The sequence below is a fragment of the Gobius niger genome (genome assembly GCF_951799975.1).
Source record: "Gobius niger genome assembly, chromosome: 1".
In the NCBI taxonomy this organism is placed as follows: domain Eukaryota; kingdom Metazoa; phylum Chordata; class Actinopteri; order Gobiiformes; family Gobiidae; genus Gobius; species Gobius niger.
This window is the reverse complement of record NC_136852.1, coordinates 50,973,910-50,991,149: the sequence shown is the minus strand read 5'-3', so window position 1 is coordinate 50,991,149 and position 17,240 is coordinate 50,973,910. Positions and strand designations below refer to the sequence as shown.

Here is a 17,240-nt window from a genome sequence, read left to right as displayed (position 1 = left end):
CGCCCACTGCTCCTTACGGGTTGCCTCAGTGGCTTCGAAGGATGGGTCAAATGCAGAGGACAAATTTCCCTACGGGGACAATAAAGTATCCAAACAAACAAACAAACAAACAGGATTGGGGGGTCTTTCATCTCCCCCTGGTGTCTCTGGCCAGAAAACCACAATTGCAACTTTCCTTCCTACGGGTACTGAGAAGCTAACCGGCTAACGGGCAAAGCTAACTGCGGGCTAGCACCACTTAAACAGTATTTACAGCCAAGTTTGAGTGAAAAAAATGATCTCCATTGTGTAACTGGATGTACAATATCCCTCTGTCCCTTTGTCTTTTCTTTCAACGTAGTATTTACTCTCACGGACAATTAATGTATAAAAAAACGCAACATGCTACGACATCTGCAGTGGCGCTTATGGCCTCTAGGGGCATGAGCTACACAGTTCTGCTTTAAAAGCAATGAAATACAGTTAAGCACGTCACTGTTTCAGCAGCAATAATAAATGCGTATAGTAAAAATAAAATATTCACAGCAGCTTAAGGGGGGATATTATGTAAAATTGCTTTTTTGGAGCTTTTTACTGTATTACAATGTTATTCCCTCATCAAAAACGCACTTGGAGTTGTGTTTTTAGGCCCCAAGCCTCTCTCGTATTAGCTGTTTTAGATCCACGGAGCACTTTCGAGCCAAGAAAATGTAAGATAAGAAGATGTAAGATGGGCTTGAAAGCATTACCAAATGATGTAAAGTGCACAATCACCCCACTTTTATAATCTGTCAAGAGGCCATCTGTGAAATTTGCCTGCATGTAGGTTTGTGCCGTACATTTGTGTCATGTTGTAAGAATGGCATGTAGCTGTTAAATTGTCTACCTTATGCTAATAGCTATGCAGAAGCCTCCATAATACAAACCCGATCCAAGGGCGTAACGGCTAAATGAAATCAGAAAGCAGGCTGTGTATGTTTGTGCACATTCTCTGTGGAGGTGTCTGTCCTGAACTGACTAAAAGCAGCCAGAAACCCCCGGGGGGAGGCAGATGGCTGGGAGAGCTGACTCACTCACGCGGGACAACAGTCAGATGTGCAGTTTTTCTACCACGGCGTTTCACCACAACATGATCTTGTATAGAGCATAGATCAGTTTCGAAAAATACTATTGAGGTGTAAGCAGAATATTGTAGGGGAGAGAAACTGCTTTAAAAGAATGATGTCTTCTCATGAAGCAAACATCTTCATAATGTTCTTTTATTTGTTGTCCTCAATTGACTATAATGAACTGAATACAAACATGCACTAGAGCAGTGATTCCCAACGTTTTTTGTCTTGCGTACGCACCCCTTAAGTCTTTCATTTTCTACTCAAAGTACCCCTTATCTCAAAGGTGCAGCCAATCATTCTGAATATTTTACACAGGACTCAGATTTATCGGTGTTTACTTGTGTATTGGCCCTTTAATTGTTTGTAAACATTCCAGGCTTAGCTGGAGGCGGGATTCCTATCTATTTCAGCTGTTGTCATAGTAACGATAAACAAATGTCTTAAGCCACAACAGGACAACATTTTTAGTTGTAGTTTTACCCCTATAATCGCTAGTTTTAGTTTAATCTTATTTCTCTTGATCACTTCCTGCCTCCAGCTGATGTCACTGATGATGTAAGCTGCGAAAGGGTCTATAGTGTTAAAACATAAACCAGAAAACACAGAAAATACACACCTTTTACTGCAAATTATCACTGAAAAGAAGTTTTCTTTTAAAATAATACTGAAAGATTGCTCAGTTTCTGCCTTCTTTCTCGAGCTGAAATATTTCCAAGTACCCCCTGCTAAGTGCATGAGACGACCACCCGTGGATGTACTGAAAAAAATAGGATACTTCCATGGGACAACCTCGTAATAGTCGTGTGATGTAGTGGGAAGCACTTACAGTATAGCAGTTATACTGTAAGTGCTTCCTAGTTCTACTGTGCCAGAGAACCATTTACTTTATTTTGTGACCTACTGCTGTTATGTTAGTCAAAACAGCATTCAAAAGTATGAATGTTCTGCCTTTCTCTATGCAAGTCTACCTTTTATTATAAATTGATATAATAATGAAAAAGTGGGGCATTATCTGAGAAAGATGTGTTTTTTAGACATGGTGTATAGTTAGTTTAGATATAATTTAGCCCAGTTTAGGTCAATTTTAGACCTGGTTTAGTCTCTATTTGATCTTGGCCCATTGATTCTGTTGTATAAAGAGGTATTTGGTGTGAAATGTTGTGAAAAGAGGTGAAGAGTAGAGCACTTACTCTAATTGTGGTGTGTTGTTCTGATGAAACAGGGTAGCTAAGCACTTTAGAACTGGTTCTAGTTGTACAGTAATAACTACTATGCCCTATTTTGTCGGGTCAAATTTACATATAAATAGTGATTATGGCATGATGAATTTAAACCTTTTGTGAGACGCACTGTGAGAGCATTGTGTTTTTGGACAAAGAGAGGCCTGTCTGCTTATGCTGTCCTTTCACATGCAGATATATGCTGGATCCCAGGAAAAAGCCCCATATCAAAATTCAGCCCCCATTCATTAGACCAGACCTCTCGGACCGACAAATCACCATCAAGGTCAGCGACAACGGTATCCACAGCACCATCGTCAGCTCAAAGGTGAGATCCTCGCACAGTTACTGCGCCATCTTAGCGTTTTCCTTTGGTCTTAGTCTGACGCATACCATAGCAGTGTGATAAAATACGTGTTTTATAAAGTTTTATAAAGTTGATCAGGGAGGAAAACACAGAGTAGCAGTACTAATAGTAGACACAGACTTTCATTAGAACCCACAGTACATAGGTATACAAAAAGTAATATGATCAAAGATAAAACAAACCACCACACAGTTGATCATTCTTTCTATTGTACACGGATGTCATGTTGCGCCAAAGAAAGCCTTGCAGATTGTTACTACTGCCTGCCTCCCGTTCCCCCTTTTTGACATCTTTCATATGTTTTGGACGCTGTCTAACACACCTCTCTGTCTGCAGTCCAAAAGCAGCTTGGTTGGTCTGGATGACAAGGAAATCCAGCCTCCTCTGCCTCCCAAAGCTGACAGGTACAACCTCAAAAACCAGCTGACCTCCAGTGAAGGTAAGCAACGCAAACATTCCTTTCTTACGTCAGTACTTCAATTCCCCCCTCTCTATTTCTGAGAATAGATGCCGTTTCTGTATCTCTCCAGCAACTTGAGTCTAGTTAAGCCTGATAAATGCCCATCCCCAGTGACAATGGCCTTGATTTTGCCGAGCTGGAGGACGGTCCTGATTTGTTGCAAAGAGGCCGGCCCAGTTTGCTGAATCTGAGTCCGATTTGTGGTACAATGGTGGGAGTGCATCACTGCAACATGAATCACCATTTTTCTTTCTCGTCCAAGTGGTGTGAGGGAGTGGAGCTCTGCCAATAGAGGACAGAGAAAACAAACGGATCTGTACTGTAATTAAGATGGAGCGTGTCATTTGGGGCTGCACAGCTCAGAGACTGTTGCATTTGTATGTTTATTGATGATAATCCCACAGGTGGACATTGCAGTGTTTTATAGTCATATTAAATCATTTGAGATGTTAGTATTATGTAGCGTAAACCTCAGCAGCAGGTTTTCTCATGACCATCTCCAGTGTCATGGTGCATTATGTGGCTTGTATGTTAAACAGTACTGCTGCCTGGTGGCGTTGCAGAGTACTGCACATATTTTAATCCAGCTCTATAATATAGGATAAAATTCTGTGTTTGTTTTCTTTCAGTAGAAAGCTCTCTCTCCGGAAAGACCCACCCCTTGACTCCTGCCATGTACAAATACAGGCCGTCCTTCAGCACCATGCCCAAAGTCCACTACCACAACTCCAGAGAAAAGGTAAAATGCTTTATTGTTTTTCAGTATAACCTGCAGTATTTATGAGGCCTTTGAACCACTGAGCAGTTCTCTACTTACTCCTCAGATCGTCAGAGGGGATGAGTGTAAGACCTCAGCCATCCTGGAGGAGGGTGTTCGAGGTCACGATTATCGCTCTGAGCCCAACCTGGACCTGCCTGAATACACCAATGCTCCGCTCCACAAGACTTTCCAGTCGTCTCCTCTGCAGCTGGACGCTGACCCGGTCAACTCCCGCTCCCTCAGCCTGAAGCAGGCTCAGCGCCGCTCAGAGAAGGGCCACCTCCCTGCACTGCAGCCCCAGACGGTCACCTCCACCCCCTATAAGAGTGTCTTCTCCCCCAACACTCTGTCCAACCGCAATGGCAGCCTGTCCTACGACAGCCTGCTCAACCCCAGCATCTCCCCAGCCGCTGCCAATGAGTGCATGGCCCACCGTGGCATGCCCTCTCTGGGCTTCCACTCTCCGTATCTGCCAACCAAAATGTGCCACATGAGGGAGCCTGAGATCCAGAGGCAGCAGGTCACCACCACCTACAGTCCAGTGATGCCTGTCCGAGCAGTGGGCAGGCAGTCCCCTCACCAGAGGGATAGAGACCCATCTCCAGTGCGGTATGACAACCTGTCCCAGACCATAATGGCCTCTATCCAGGAGCGGAAGGAGATGGAAGAGAGGGAAAAGCGGCAGATCTACCACGGGCGCTCGCAGCCACACATTTATGCCCAGGACTCGGGCGTGTTTGATGGGCCAGGGGGGTATGGACTGCCCCCCAGTGGCTGTTATCCAGATGGAACTCGATCCCGAGGCCCAACACCGCCAGCTTACAGTGGCTCCAGGGACAACCTCATGGGGGTTGGGCTGGTTAACTATGGCCAGAGGACCCCTGTCATGCGCCATGGCGGGTCCACCATGAGCCGCGCCCTTAGGACTTCCTCTACCTCCCTGCACACTGACCACAGCAGCTCCAACAGCAGCCAGAGCAGGGCCACTGAGGGCTACCGCTCACCCACCCACCAACCCCACTCCCCGGTGGTCCCCCGCTCCCCCTCCTACTCCCACCACAAACTCTCCTACATGAACGCCCATGACAGAGACTCCCCTCGACTGGGAGCTCCAAGGTACGAGTCCTAACATCTGGACTGCATGTATGTGGCCTCACACTGGGATCATGTAGCATTTATTTATTGTGTCTGACATTTTTCCAAATGTTGCTGTGCATCCATTTATTATTTAAATGGTATTTAAGAACTTTGTTTGTATTGGTTTGCCTTTCTAGTCAAATAGACTTTTGTGTGCATTAATAAATTGAAAAATAAATGTGATAACAATTTCTTTTCTTGTTTGCATGCATTTCTAACCCTCCACAAATCACTAACATAGAGTTTGTTTTCATCTCACTAACAGCATGCCAAACCCCACCCTGTTCGATTTGAGCAGCTGAACATAATATTTCCATGTTCTTTTGTCATTTAGAGAGACCATGATAGTTAATGGGCAGATGGACTACCACCCCAGTGCCCATGGTACCCCCCTCAGCCCCAGTCGCCACGGTAACGTCAAAAAGATGACAGGCATCGGAGGCACCACCTACGAGATCTCAGTGTGAGCAACGCACTGGACGCTCTCCTGAAGACTATGATCATCACTCTGCTACAGAGATTGTATTTTCAAAGGTCAAGTCAGTCCTTTTTATGGGACGTGCCTGCCTCCGCTGAAGCCTCGCAGTTTGTGTGTGAGGGCTTTGAGACACCACTGCTGTCTGGTAATGTGGAGAAAGCTCAACATCATTTCTCTTAATCTCAAGTGTGGACAATGTTAGTCAAGACCGGTCAATGTTCGTAGAGTCACAAACCAAACACATGGCAGATGATGTAGAGGCTTCAATATCAACTCAGTACTGATTAAATGACACGACACGTCCGCCACGTGGTTTACGGCCGCGACTCAAGGTGCTTTACAAAACCTGCACTGTTCCGTCATCTTCCACCACGTCAATGGTGCATTTTGACTGCAAAACGTGAGGCAACACAATAAGAACCAATGGAGAAGCACATATTAAAGGGAGGGCGAACAGCTCTCAATATTCACATGAAATTAATTTATTTACAAGGTTCATATTTTCATAAATCTACAGAATGAATGTCTTTAATTTTAATATACGTCGACTATTTGTTGGATACAGCTCCTTTAAGCTCAATGCAGTACTTCGGTGATGGTGTTTCTGCATGTCCCAGGACAGAAGCTTCAGGCAAATGCCATAATGCATTTTCATGATAGCGAAGGAATACCTCATCAGGGGCAAGGACATAGGTCAACATTGCACAACCAAATTGACTTCAGATTTCTTGGTGTTTGATGTTCGGTCAAAAAAGAAAAAAAGAAAAAAAAGACTCTTTGCTATGTATTTCTAGTGTAACTTTATGGTTGTGCAGATGCGTCGTTATAACTGGTAAAAAAGAAAAAAATGTAACGGGCCACTGATTTATAATTTTGTATTTTTTGTTGTGCGTTTTATTTACCCAAACTTTTAAAACCTATGTTTGATACATACATTTTTATACAATAAGTGAAGCAGAGAAGCCTGGGCTCCATTTGATTTTGCTTTTGTGTTTTTGTTGAGTTTTGAATGACAGGCTCAGATGTTGTACCTTACAGTGTAAAAAAAATATCTATATGTAAAAGTGTAATTCAAGTGTAATTATCAAAAGTGTGATGCTACAGAAAGTCAAGCATTGCATTTAACATTCAAACGTCACGCATCAGAACCATTACTACACACTTTTTGCTCAAGTGTCTGTCACCAAAGCTGTCCTTTTTTTTTTATTTTCACAAACCAGGTAACTGAATACAACTGCTGTCTACAGCTCAGTCACCTGCACCGAACTTCTTCAGTGACAACAGAATTTATAACTCGTTGGCTCAGATGTGAAACGATCATGCAATAAGATCTGCATCGTTAGTGAACCAGTGTTGCCTTCAAAGAGTCTACAATTTTTTGAACTTTGGCCTGAACAAGTCTAAAGTGCCCCCCTGTAGTCTACATGTATGTGACAAATTATACTTTTTTGCTATAAAGTGATCAAAAGTAACAAAACAATTAAGATGTGGGTAAGGCAGTTTAATTTGCCAAGAAAACTCCTCTGCTGCCTTACAATAGTGCTAGGTTAGATTGTACAGCTAAAGGTTTGAGATAAAGTGATCCTAATTGAGATGGGGGGCAGCCTAAATGGTGATTCAAAATGCTGGTTTTGTGGTGCGTTCGGTTACAGTTCGCTCATTCGCTTGCTCACTTACTGTATAATGGTCCGATCCAATATTTGTTCCATTTTTTCTTTTTTACATGAAAATGCCACACAGATACAGAAGAACTGACTGGGAGTGTGATGTTATTGTACTAATTGAAAACAAAGACAAAGCTACTTACTGGAAAAGATCCTTAAGTAAACATGGAGTGCTTTTTACAGGCCCTACACCTGATTACCTATATATTATAATATGAAAGTAGAAATTATCTGTGGGCCAAACTCTTTCTCAACTTTCCTAACTCTTAACATGCCAGCTCTGTGCAGGGAAGAGTGTTTCACAACTTTCAGGGAGCAATACCTTCACAGTAATGTATGAGCCTGCTACTTCACAATCGATAAGGCATTATAATTTGATGCACGGCGCTCAAAGGTCTTTTTTTCTCCTCCACTCAAAGGTCCAAAAAAAGAAAGAAAAAAAAAGAAATCAGGTTTAGGGCCTTAATGTCAATTACTCTTAAAACTGCCATGACACGATTTTGGGAATGGACTTCACTGCAGGTCAGGGGTCATTCCTGACAGAAACGAAACTCACAAAAACGTTGTTTGAATAACAAAAAAATATATATACCGTATGTATTATGAGAGAAATGATTAACCATGGATTCATATTTTTGTGAAAAGGATATATCTCCCAATGAAGTAAATAAAGTTTGCAAACCGAGTGCTTGTTGAAATATTGATCTTTTATCAATGCAAAAACGATTGGTCTTTGAGAGCTTTTATTCAAAGGTGGAGGAGGAAACAGCTCATATCAGAGTACAAATGAGAAGCAACATTTCATCCATACACAGGTATTTACAGATGCACTGGCACTTGGATGCGCTTCAGAGGCAAAGGGTTAAGCCGTTAATTAGTGGAGACAAGGTGAGCAGATGATGGGGCACACTTCGTTACATTAAACATGCTGGGAATGTTAAGACGAACGTCCTCATTCAAAAAGAAACTTAAAATAGCTGCACCTAACTATGATGACCGTAGACTGTGGACTTTTAAATTTAAATGAAATAAATCGCAAAGTGCATCTGATCCCAAAAGGCAGAAAGCAGTGCTTATATGCCCACCATTCTCAAACTGGACTCTGGGAATCCCTTAGAGAGCAATGTGTAGGAACTCAACTAAAATTTAAAAAAACTAATCCTAAACGTTTAATTGGAGAAAAAAAACCCGATGCCAATCAGAAAACCCAGAAAAATTATCCCCAACTTAAATTTGGATTCAGACATGGATTGTGAGCTGAGGGTTGACTTTTGTTCAATAAAGGGTCCCCAGTGCCCAAAGGTTTGAGAACCCCTGCTATAATATGCAACACACCCACACAGCTACTAAACCTCCAGGAGTCCACTTGTTTAACCATCCTTTAAAAAAGGCAGTCACAAAGGCATCCGCCAGAGAGCAACCAACTTGCTTCCACCTCTCCCTGCTACAGGAAGCACAGACACTGAACAGGGTAAGAAAACCTACCGAGATGCACTAAGGGGATTAATATTTTAACACCTTAAATGCCCGGTATCTTATCCCGTGCAGGCTACATCATCTTTCTCTACAATGTCTGTCACAAAATAAAAAAAAGAAAAAAAAAAGAAAACACCCAATGTGGGAATTATGAATATCACAAGCCTTGTTCACAGTTTATAAAAAAAGTAACATCGGTGACTGGAGAAGGTGACATCTTGAGGGCTGATGGGGAGGCATTTAATACAAATTCAAGAGGTTTAGTTTTGTTTTCCCAGTGGTATCAAGGACTTGTGATCTTGCAACAAAAACATAATAAAAACTAAGAATGCAAGTGTCCAAATTCAGTTTCTTTACAGTCTATTGTAGAAAAAGAGGAAAACTGACAATCTGAAGATCAGCAAAAGCCAGTTATTATTTCTCAATTCTTTTCTCCAGTCGTGACCTCCTTTTTCTCAGTCTCCTTTTTGTCTTCCTTCTTCCCGTCTTTAACCGAGAGGTCTTCTAGTTTCTCTGCTACTTTGTCTGGCTCGTCGTCCTTATCTTCACCTGTAACAGTGAACCGTCAAACACCAGTGGTACAAAAGGAATTTATCAAGTAGCCTTTAACAAACAGTGCAGTCGTTGACTGCCATTATCCTGGTAATGTTGTACACACGTAAGTTTTTTTTTTTTCTTCATGTGAACAACCCAGGAGTATCAGCCTGTAATGCTCGGGAGGATGCCGGGGATGGCGCTTCGATAGGGCGGTGGAAATAACTTGAACGAATTAGCCAAGCTCTTCACAGTCTTGGTAATTTTAACACCAATATTTTCAACAAACATCTCCAATAGACCATTCACTAGAATGGTACAGAGCTCCTTCCTCTCAGAGTTAAATGGCATGCATCACCAGCTGTGCCACGGATAGTCACTCATTCTGAAAAATCAGCCACCCAAACTACACTCATCACCACGGCCAGGGAAGCATCTCCTCCAGATGGGAAAACTGCAGAGACTTGTGTACAAACAAGCAACACTTCTAGAAAGAGCCATCTTCATGTGCATGTTTGTTAAAGGCTATTGCCAAGCAGGACTATATGTATTACAGTGTAACATTTTCCATAAACTAAAGGGTAAGTTACAAATCTTATTGCACAACTATTTAAGTTCACCTTGGCTTGAACTGAAGTTCTTAATCACAATATCTGGATACACTATCCATGTCAACCTTGTTGTGGATGTTTTTGTAAATTTAATAGAACTAGGTGCAGCAGACTGCCATAGGGCAAAAAAGTATTAAAAAATCATGTAAATATTGGATGACTATTGCTATAAACTCCAAATACAGCACAAGTTAAGGCTAGTTAACTAATTTGCATTTATTAAAGTATAATAAGGACTACAAGCAAATGTAGCAGAACAAATGCAACACTGGTTTTACAGGAAGCCAGTCCAAACAATTTATTCTGCAAAATTATTTAGCAGACAGAAAAAGTTCTGGGCTGGAGCAAGCAGCAAAGAACAGAGTGAGTCTGCAATAGACCAAGTTTGGAAACTTAAGGACAGCTTACCCTTTTCTTTGAGAGTTTTTCTAACTTCCTCCTTGCACTCCTCAAATTTCACCTTGAATTTTTGAGCGTCTGTAATAAACAGAAGGTGACATTTGATTTAAATCAACAGACCAAAGACATATTACAAAACAAAATACTTACTTTCAGCGTTTAAAAAACGTATCGCCAAAAGTTCAGCTTTTGGACTCTCATCAGCGTAATCCGCTAATGTGTTCCATACCCAGGCCCGGTCACTGCCCGCATTTGGCTTTAGCTCCATTGAGGGTTTAACTGTTCCATGAGAAGTGAAATTGAAAATAATTAATCAGCACTGCATATTATAGATTTAAACAGTATAAGTGTCAAGCGGCACTGACTGTGGTGGTTGGCACAGATCTTAAGCGTCCGGTCTCTCCTCATAAGGAGGCGGATGGTTCCCGACTCTTTGTGCTTCAGGAGCTTCACGTCTCCAGTGCCCCTCTCCTTCCACTCGGGAGGCTCGTTCTCAGAGGCAAAGCGATACAGTTTGGCTCTCCTGTAGGCAAAAGACGATGTTATCTTGCTTGAAGAAGATTTTGGAAAACAGATAGCAAATGGATAAAGTTACATTTTAAAGAGTTCCTCCTCATCCTCCTCTAGTGTCTTCACGTCCTGCTCTGGAAGGGACACGATGGGCTCATAGTGCGGATCATGATTAGGGTCATCAGAAACTTCAGTAGTTGTAGTTTCCTGTTCTTCTTGGTCCTGAAAAATGATTTCACTTATTAGACTGTGTGAACTATTAAGCAACTACATCAATGCATTAACAGTATAACGTTATCGACTAATACAACCTATAAAGTACTAAATCAACCAACATAATCCAGTATACTGCATGTCATGAATGTTCAATGGGAGGGTTTTAGGGCTCACTGAGCCAAGAGCGCTTTGTCTGGTGACGAGTAAAGGCCTGAGCATTACAACCACAGAAATGACTATATGTACTCCAGAGTTAATGTATTAGATTGTACACTAAACTACAAACAAGGCATCAGAAGCGTGAGATGCTTTCTAGTAGTATTGCTTTAAGCTACACTGTACTCCTTTGCTTAGCTCGGTGTCTGGTTTATTAGCGTCTATCCATTTCACCGAAACACGGCATGTAAAAAAAAAAACTATACATATATTCCTACGGTGACCTACGGCTTAAAAGATAGCATATGTCAATAGAGTGCTGACAAACACCTGGATTAAATAACTAAAATGCATCGTCTCTTACCCCAAAACTACTCACTGATAAGTTAAGCTAGTTTAGGGCCTTTCACTGCGAGCTAACTTTATTTTCCCTTTCACTGCAGAGTGCTGCAATTGGTGGGCGATCCGATACTGTGGCACTTTTTGCTACAGTCACCATGGGCCAGAAATAATACAGAAACTGTCACTTTTGGATTGGAGTACTGACTACACAAAATACTCGTGACTGCAGAAGCTACATTTAGCCAACTCATGTTAGCAACTGTTGTGCCTGATGGACAAAAGCATGAACGCAGTTCATCTAGCAACGACTCTGACAACGGTGACCGTGTTACGAGCGTTATAGTATTAAATTGAACGATTTGCTTAAAAAAAACACATATCTTAGCATTTATGGAGATTGTGGGATTCCTCGTGTAGAAACCTGTGGCTAACATACAAAGAAACTGCTGTTAAACTACTTCTGATGATACTAGTGCGCAATAAACACTAAAACAAGCGATCTTGTTCGCATTGCAGCACTTTGTTTTCCGTTATACTGGCTGTAAAAACAGGCACTTGCTTTGGTGGCGTCACTAAATATGGGAACGATTGTTTCGGCAGTTTCCAGCGCAAACTTTTTAGATTAACATTAAATGTAGACGCATTAACCACTAAATTCTGATTTGATACGATACACAATGAAGATGGCGAGCCAAAGCGTATACTCTCACCTTTGGGTCAGCCATAATTATGTAGATGTTTTAAGATGATGAAAGTTGTGCGATTGATTCAAATCCCAAACTGGCCGCCGTTTCCCTTCGCTGCACACTTCCGGCTTCGGCTTTCGCGCGCCCAATTTCCGACGTAACAGCACGCACAGACTCTTTCGCTCAACGTCCCCTGTTGGTTTCCACCATGGTTTCCACTCATAGACTGTAAAAACAATAGCAAAAATAACGTTTGTATTATTTCTTCCTGTTATATTTGCCAGGTAAAAACAAACAACAAACATTACATTCATGAAATTTCTTTTCAGTTAGTGCATTTTGATTTTCTTTTCATTTATTTATTTAATCTGTGCGTTCGGTAGTTTATAGTTTACAAGGGTGACTAAAAAGTGACCACAAAAGTAAGGCGCCTGCCTGCATGCCTGCCTCTTTAATCAGGTCAGAGGTCGTCTCTCTGCACGTGGTACACAAACCAACATGGTAGCGCCCTGAGCACAGTGAAGTGAGAAATTGCAGCTTTTCACGAGTTTGTAAACCAGACAGAGTTGGAAAGAGAAGGTAAGCCAGGATACGAGCGCACACTTCATTACTTTGGCAAACACCAACACAGGCTTCCAAAACAAGGTCTTTTATCACACGTACACGTTAGCAGATCGCGGGATGGGTTTAGGGACGCATTTTCCTTACAAATAGTGGCACGTCAACACAAAACCCAAACCTCGCAAAATAGAAAGAAATGTCGCTAATGTTTTATGTGCTATATATATCTAAAAGATATATGAAGCAGGGGTCCTACTTTCTAATTTACTTTAAATATGACAGTGTGATTATAATGTCAGTGTGTCACTGTTAATCTTTTATATTTATGTTTTAATTGTTTTATGTTTAAACAGTTTTCATATAGATAAGTTGCACATTGCTTCTTTAAAACTGCTGGAGCATTGATGCTTTTCCTGTTTCTGGCCCAAACTCTTATACTAATTATATTAAACATTCAAACTGGCATCTGTGGAAGTTTAATAGTGACTGAGAGGAGAGAGAACTCTTTTCCATCTCTCTCATACACACATACAATTCACAGAGCATTATATAGTTGTTAGAGGCCTTTTATGTAGACAAAACAATTCATAGGTATCGGTCCTTCAACTCATCTAATTGCACAAAGTATACAGTGTCTGGGTCAAATTAACCATAGTATTCTTAAACATAACAAGGTTAACAACAAAATAACTGAAATATCTCCACACATCTGCAATTGAATTAATAACATGCATTATATATTTTTGCTCCTCCACTTTAATGTCGTTTTTAACAAAAATTTTCAGAGGCATACAAACACCGAGCTTAACTTGCAGCTAAAGGAGCGTCTCCTATTTTGTAAAGTAAACCGTCTGCTTCATGGACACTACTGGCAACACATGGATTGTATCCTGTGTCGAGGTGTTCCAGCTTCCTCATACTTCTCCACGCACACTAATCATGCATTTTTTTGTATATTGTGTAGCCAAACCCATCTCTGTATAACCCTGAACTCACTTTCTCTTTTGACGAGTTTACAGCGCTGTGACATTGTGTATGCCTGGTCTTTTTCAATAAATGCAGACTCACTGGCTGTCATTTCTCCAGGCACAGAAGATCCGGGTGTAACAGTTCAGAGATGGCAGATGTCAGTATCCCTGCAGCTGATACTCCACCTGTAGGAGAGGAGGAGAGGATGGCAGAGGCCCCGCAGGCCAGCAAAACAGAGGAGAGTGAACCATCAAATCCAGACATGTACAGCTACATTAAAGACGACCTCTTCACTTCAGAGATCTTCAAAGTGGAGATTAGGAACCTGCCAAAGTTCACTGGGTTCAACGACCTGAAGAAGTTCTTGGCCAAGCACAGCCTCAATCCGCACAAAATAAAGCTGTTTGGGAAGCAGACGTTTGCTTTTGTGACCTTTAAAAACGAAGAGGAGCGAGACAAGGCGATGAAGATGGTGCACGGGATGCAGTGGAAAGGCCAGGTGCTGAGCGTGAAACTGGCCAAGCCCAAAGCCGACCCCATCATGAGAAAGAGGAAGCAGGAGGAGAGCGAAGGGCAGCCCCCGTCGAAGCGGACGGAGGGAGAGGACGTGGAGGAAGAGCCGCTGAGTGTGCAGATCGCCAACGCAGTTACGCCGCTGTGGAACGTGCCCTACAGCGAGCAGCTAAAGAGGAAAGAGCAGGAGGTGGTGGCTGTGCTGCAGAGACTGGCCAAGTAAGTGTGAGAGACAATACATTTGATCAAAAAAAAAAAAGAAATATCAATACTAATGTTAAAAGCAGCAGCAGTAGTAGTATCGGTATTGCCAGATGGAACTCACAATTTAAGCCCAAAGTCCACTCAAAATATGCCTCTAACAATTACTTCAATACATTCTGCATGATATCCACTGCACAAAAGAGATACCTCCAGATACCCACTGGACGGTATGCAGATGATGTCACTGCATGGCAACAGAGGCTACATGAGTGTCAATGTTGGGTAATGTAATTTGTTTTGACACTTAAGTCCGAAACGTTTGGTTCGATTTAGAATTTAAATGCTGTGACAAGTGCATATACCCTTACCCCCCAGAGAGAAAAATACAGCAAGTAATAGGCCAGTCTAGGTCCTAAATTACGATATAGTGTTTAATATTTGTATGGTTCACTACAGATATGCAAAACGGCTTTTTAAGAACAACCTTTGATCCTGTTAGGGAGATTGGCAACACCAACAAGGCCTTGTTACCGTGGCTGTTTGCACAAAAAGGAAAATACAACAAGATGTGCTGTCCCCTGGAGGATATCCGACCATCTCCGACACAGGTAATGAAAAAAAAGATATATAATAATAATTTAAACTACACACGACCTTGTTGTTAACCCAGTTGTTGTTTGTGTGCACTAGACGGAGTACAGAAACAAGTGTGAGTTCCTGATTTCAAAGGGGGCGGACGGTGAGGACAAGACTATCGGGTTTCGTCTCGGTAAATACAAAGGAGGCTCCTGTGCCGTGGTGGGTCCAGCAGAGACCAGCCATGTTTCAGCTGAAGCCAAACGAGTCGTCAGCGAGTTTCAAAAGTTCATCAGGTCGGTTCTGTCTCATTTCACCTTTTTAAATCAAGATAAACCCACAATTTACCAAGTTTTTTTTCTTTACAGGACAACCCCTTATTCAGTGTACAGTCCAGTGACTTATGAGGGACACTGGAAGCAACTAACGGTGCGAACAACAAGGACAGGACAAGCCATGGCTGTAGCTTTCTTCAACCCTCAGGTACAGTAACTCACAAGATAGGTTGATGGAAATTCACTTCTTAAATGGTTTGATGCTACTTACAAGTTTGACGCCTCAGAAACTAGAGGAGGAGGAACTAGACGCCTTGAAGACCTCCATGAAGAAGTTTTTCACAGACGGAGAGGGAAAGGACGGTGGCATAACGTCGCTTTACTTTGTCAGAGAGGGTCAGCGGTGAGGACAGTTACGTAGTATTGTAGTGTGTTGTCATTATAATAGATGAAGCTCATTTGAATTATTTTATGAAGGACCTCTCCTAACCCCGAGGACCTGCCCTGTGAGCTGGTGGCTGGAGAAGGCTGTATTTACGAGGAGCTCTTGGGACTAAAGTTCAGAATCTCACCTCATTCGTTTTTTCAGGTAATTCTATGACAAACTGTACTTCGTTTATTAATGAATGTAAGTCATTGTTGTTAATGTACTGTTGTCTCCAAAGGTAAACACAGGAGCCGCTGAGGTGCTGTACTCTGCAGTCGGGGAGTGGGCCCAGTTGGATGAGAACAGCACGGTCCTGGACGTCTGCTGCGGGACGGGGACGATCGGGATCTCTTTGGCAAAGGTCGAGTGGTTTATTTTGCTCATTAAACATAATGAAGCAAGTTAATCCAGTGGAGGTTAAAATTCTTGCGTTATGTTTTGCATTTCCAGAGGGTTAGGAAGGTGATTGGGATTGAACTTTGCCAGGAAGCGGTGGAAGACGCCAAAGTCAACGCAAAACTGAATGGTAGCAAGCACAGTTGTATTCATACTGTATCTGTACGACCAAAATAGTGAACAGTTCTATTTGTTTGTGTTTTCAGGGCTAAGTAACATTGAGTTTCATTGTGGAAAAGCAGAGGACGTGTTCCCAACCATCCTGAGTGGTCTCGTTTCCTCCAGTCTCACAGCTATTGTCGATCCACCACGAGCTGGCCTCCGTGAGTCAAAGATTTAACAAAATTTACTCAATCCAGAGTTGAAAATGAATATAATTGAATACTTTTTACAGATTCCAAAGTGATTCTTGCGATAAGGAGAGCTGAGCACCTCAAGAGACTGGTTTACGTGTCTTGCAACGCAAAGGCCGCCATGAACAACTTCATAGAGTAAGTGTAACCAGAACAATTTTACTCCCATGAAGGGTTTTGAGTGTTTTTTTCAATTGCGCACTCTTCAGTCTGTGCAGGGCCCCTTCAAACCGAGTCCACGGAGCCCCTTTTCGTCCGGTGAGGGCCCTGGCCGTGGACCTGTTCCCTCAAACCATGCACGTCGAGTCTGTCCTTCTCCTGGAGAGAGTGGGCTACGAATCCCAGACACCAGACAACAGTGGCAGTCAGGAACAAACCGGCTCTTAGGGATAAAGCTAAGCGAATGTGTAGATACAGATTCAGTTCTTAGTTTGATATCTTTACTGGATGCTTTAAGTTCAACACAATTTCTTAAAACATGTACTCATTGTTTCTGCACTTAAACCAAATAAATGGATCGTTATTGTAGTTCAGGACATTTTTATTTTGCATGACAAATATCACTGAAGTAACTGAGCTCAGGTTGCAACACATACTTCATTTTCTAAGCCGCAGCAACTCAAATGATTCATAACAGCAACACAAAATTGTCTTCTTGCATCAACAAAGATGACACACATACAAAAAGCACATTCTTAAAAAGCAATCTAAACTTCTTTTAACATTATTTAGGCTTTTTTTTTTAAAATTGTATAAATGCGGTACATAGAAAGGCTGGGGTCAAACACCTAAATGCTTTCCTATTGAACTCCAACTCCGTTTTGACCAGATTAATTTGCTTTACTCCTATAAATGCTTG

The 17,240-nt window shown here is 42.0% G+C and overlaps 3 protein-coding genes across 4 annotated transcripts in view; 2 read left to right on the top strand and 1 right to left on the bottom strand.

Moving 5' to 3' along the window:
- The window catches only part of zdhhc8b (zDHHC palmitoyltransferase 8b), a 72,810-nt gene extending 65,819 nt beyond the window's left edge, over positions 1-6,991 (top strand). The window contains exons 7-11 of one of the 2 annotated variants that reach the window (XM_079567605.1): positions 2,507-2,639; positions 3,015-3,117; positions 3,771-3,877; positions 3,963-5,014; positions 5,370-6,991. In XM_079567605.1, coding sequence (XP_079423731.1) covers positions 2,507-2,639; positions 3,015-3,117; positions 3,771-3,877; positions 3,963-5,014; positions 5,370-5,502 — 1,528 coding nt within the window. In that variant the 3' untranslated portion in view covers positions 5,503-6,991. Of the gene's footprint in view, positions 1-2,506; positions 2,640-3,014; positions 3,118-3,767; positions 3,878-3,962; positions 5,015-5,369 lie in introns of both variants that reach the window. The other variant, XM_079567604.1, reaches the window with a different exon arrangement.
- A 912-nt stretch (positions 6,992-7,903) lies between these two features.
- Positions 7,904-12,263, bottom strand: ranbp1 (RAN binding protein 1). Its single transcript, XM_079575584.1, has 6 exons — positions 12,132-12,263; positions 10,793-10,929; positions 10,563-10,720; positions 10,348-10,476; positions 10,207-10,275; positions 7,904-9,202 (listed from the first exon to the last, which is right to left on the bottom strand). Exons 1-6 carry the CDS (start codon positions 12,144-12,146, stop codon positions 9,075-9,077), a joined length of 636 nt encoding a protein of 211 aa, XP_079431710.1. The 5' UTR covers positions 12,147-12,263; the 3' UTR covers positions 7,904-9,074.
- Positions 12,264-12,583: 320 nt separating this feature from the next.
- trmt2a (tRNA methyltransferase 2 homolog A) lies at positions 12,584-16,773 on the top strand. The gene is made up of 12 exons (XM_079555707.1): positions 12,584-12,686; positions 13,755-14,369; positions 14,854-14,962; positions 15,045-15,226; positions 15,299-15,413; positions 15,493-15,608; positions 15,683-15,794; positions 15,871-15,993; positions 16,083-16,158; positions 16,235-16,351; positions 16,423-16,519; positions 16,591-16,773. Exons 2-12 carry the CDS (start codon positions 13,786-13,788, stop codon positions 16,766-16,768), a joined length of 1,809 nt encoding a protein of 602 aa, XP_079411833.1. The 5' UTR covers positions 12,584-12,686; positions 13,755-13,785; the 3' UTR covers positions 16,769-16,773.
- The last annotated feature ends 467 nt before the right edge of the window (positions 16,774-17,240 follow it).

Coding starts and splice junctions, on each gene's coding strand:
- ranbp1 (XM_079575584.1), bottom strand. Junction 10,477..10,562: donor GATCTGTGCCAACCACCACA/GTCAGTGCCGCT, acceptor CTCATGGAACAG/TTAAACCCTCAATGGAGCTA. Junction 10,276..10,347: donor ACGTTTTTTAAACGCTGAAA/GTAAGTATTTTG, acceptor TGTTTATTACAG/ACGCTCAAAAATTCAAGGTG.
- trmt2a (XM_079555707.1), top strand. CDS start 13,786: ATGGCAGATGTCAGTATCCCTGCAGCTGATACTCCACCTGTAGGAGAG. Junction 14,370..14,853: donor GTGCTGCAGAGACTGGCCAA/GTAAGTGTGAGA, acceptor TGATCCTGTTAG/GGAGATTGGCAACACCAACA. Junction 14,963..15,044: donor TCCGACCATCTCCGACACAG/GTAATGAAAAAA, acceptor TGTGTGCACTAG/ACGGAGTACAGAAACAAGTG.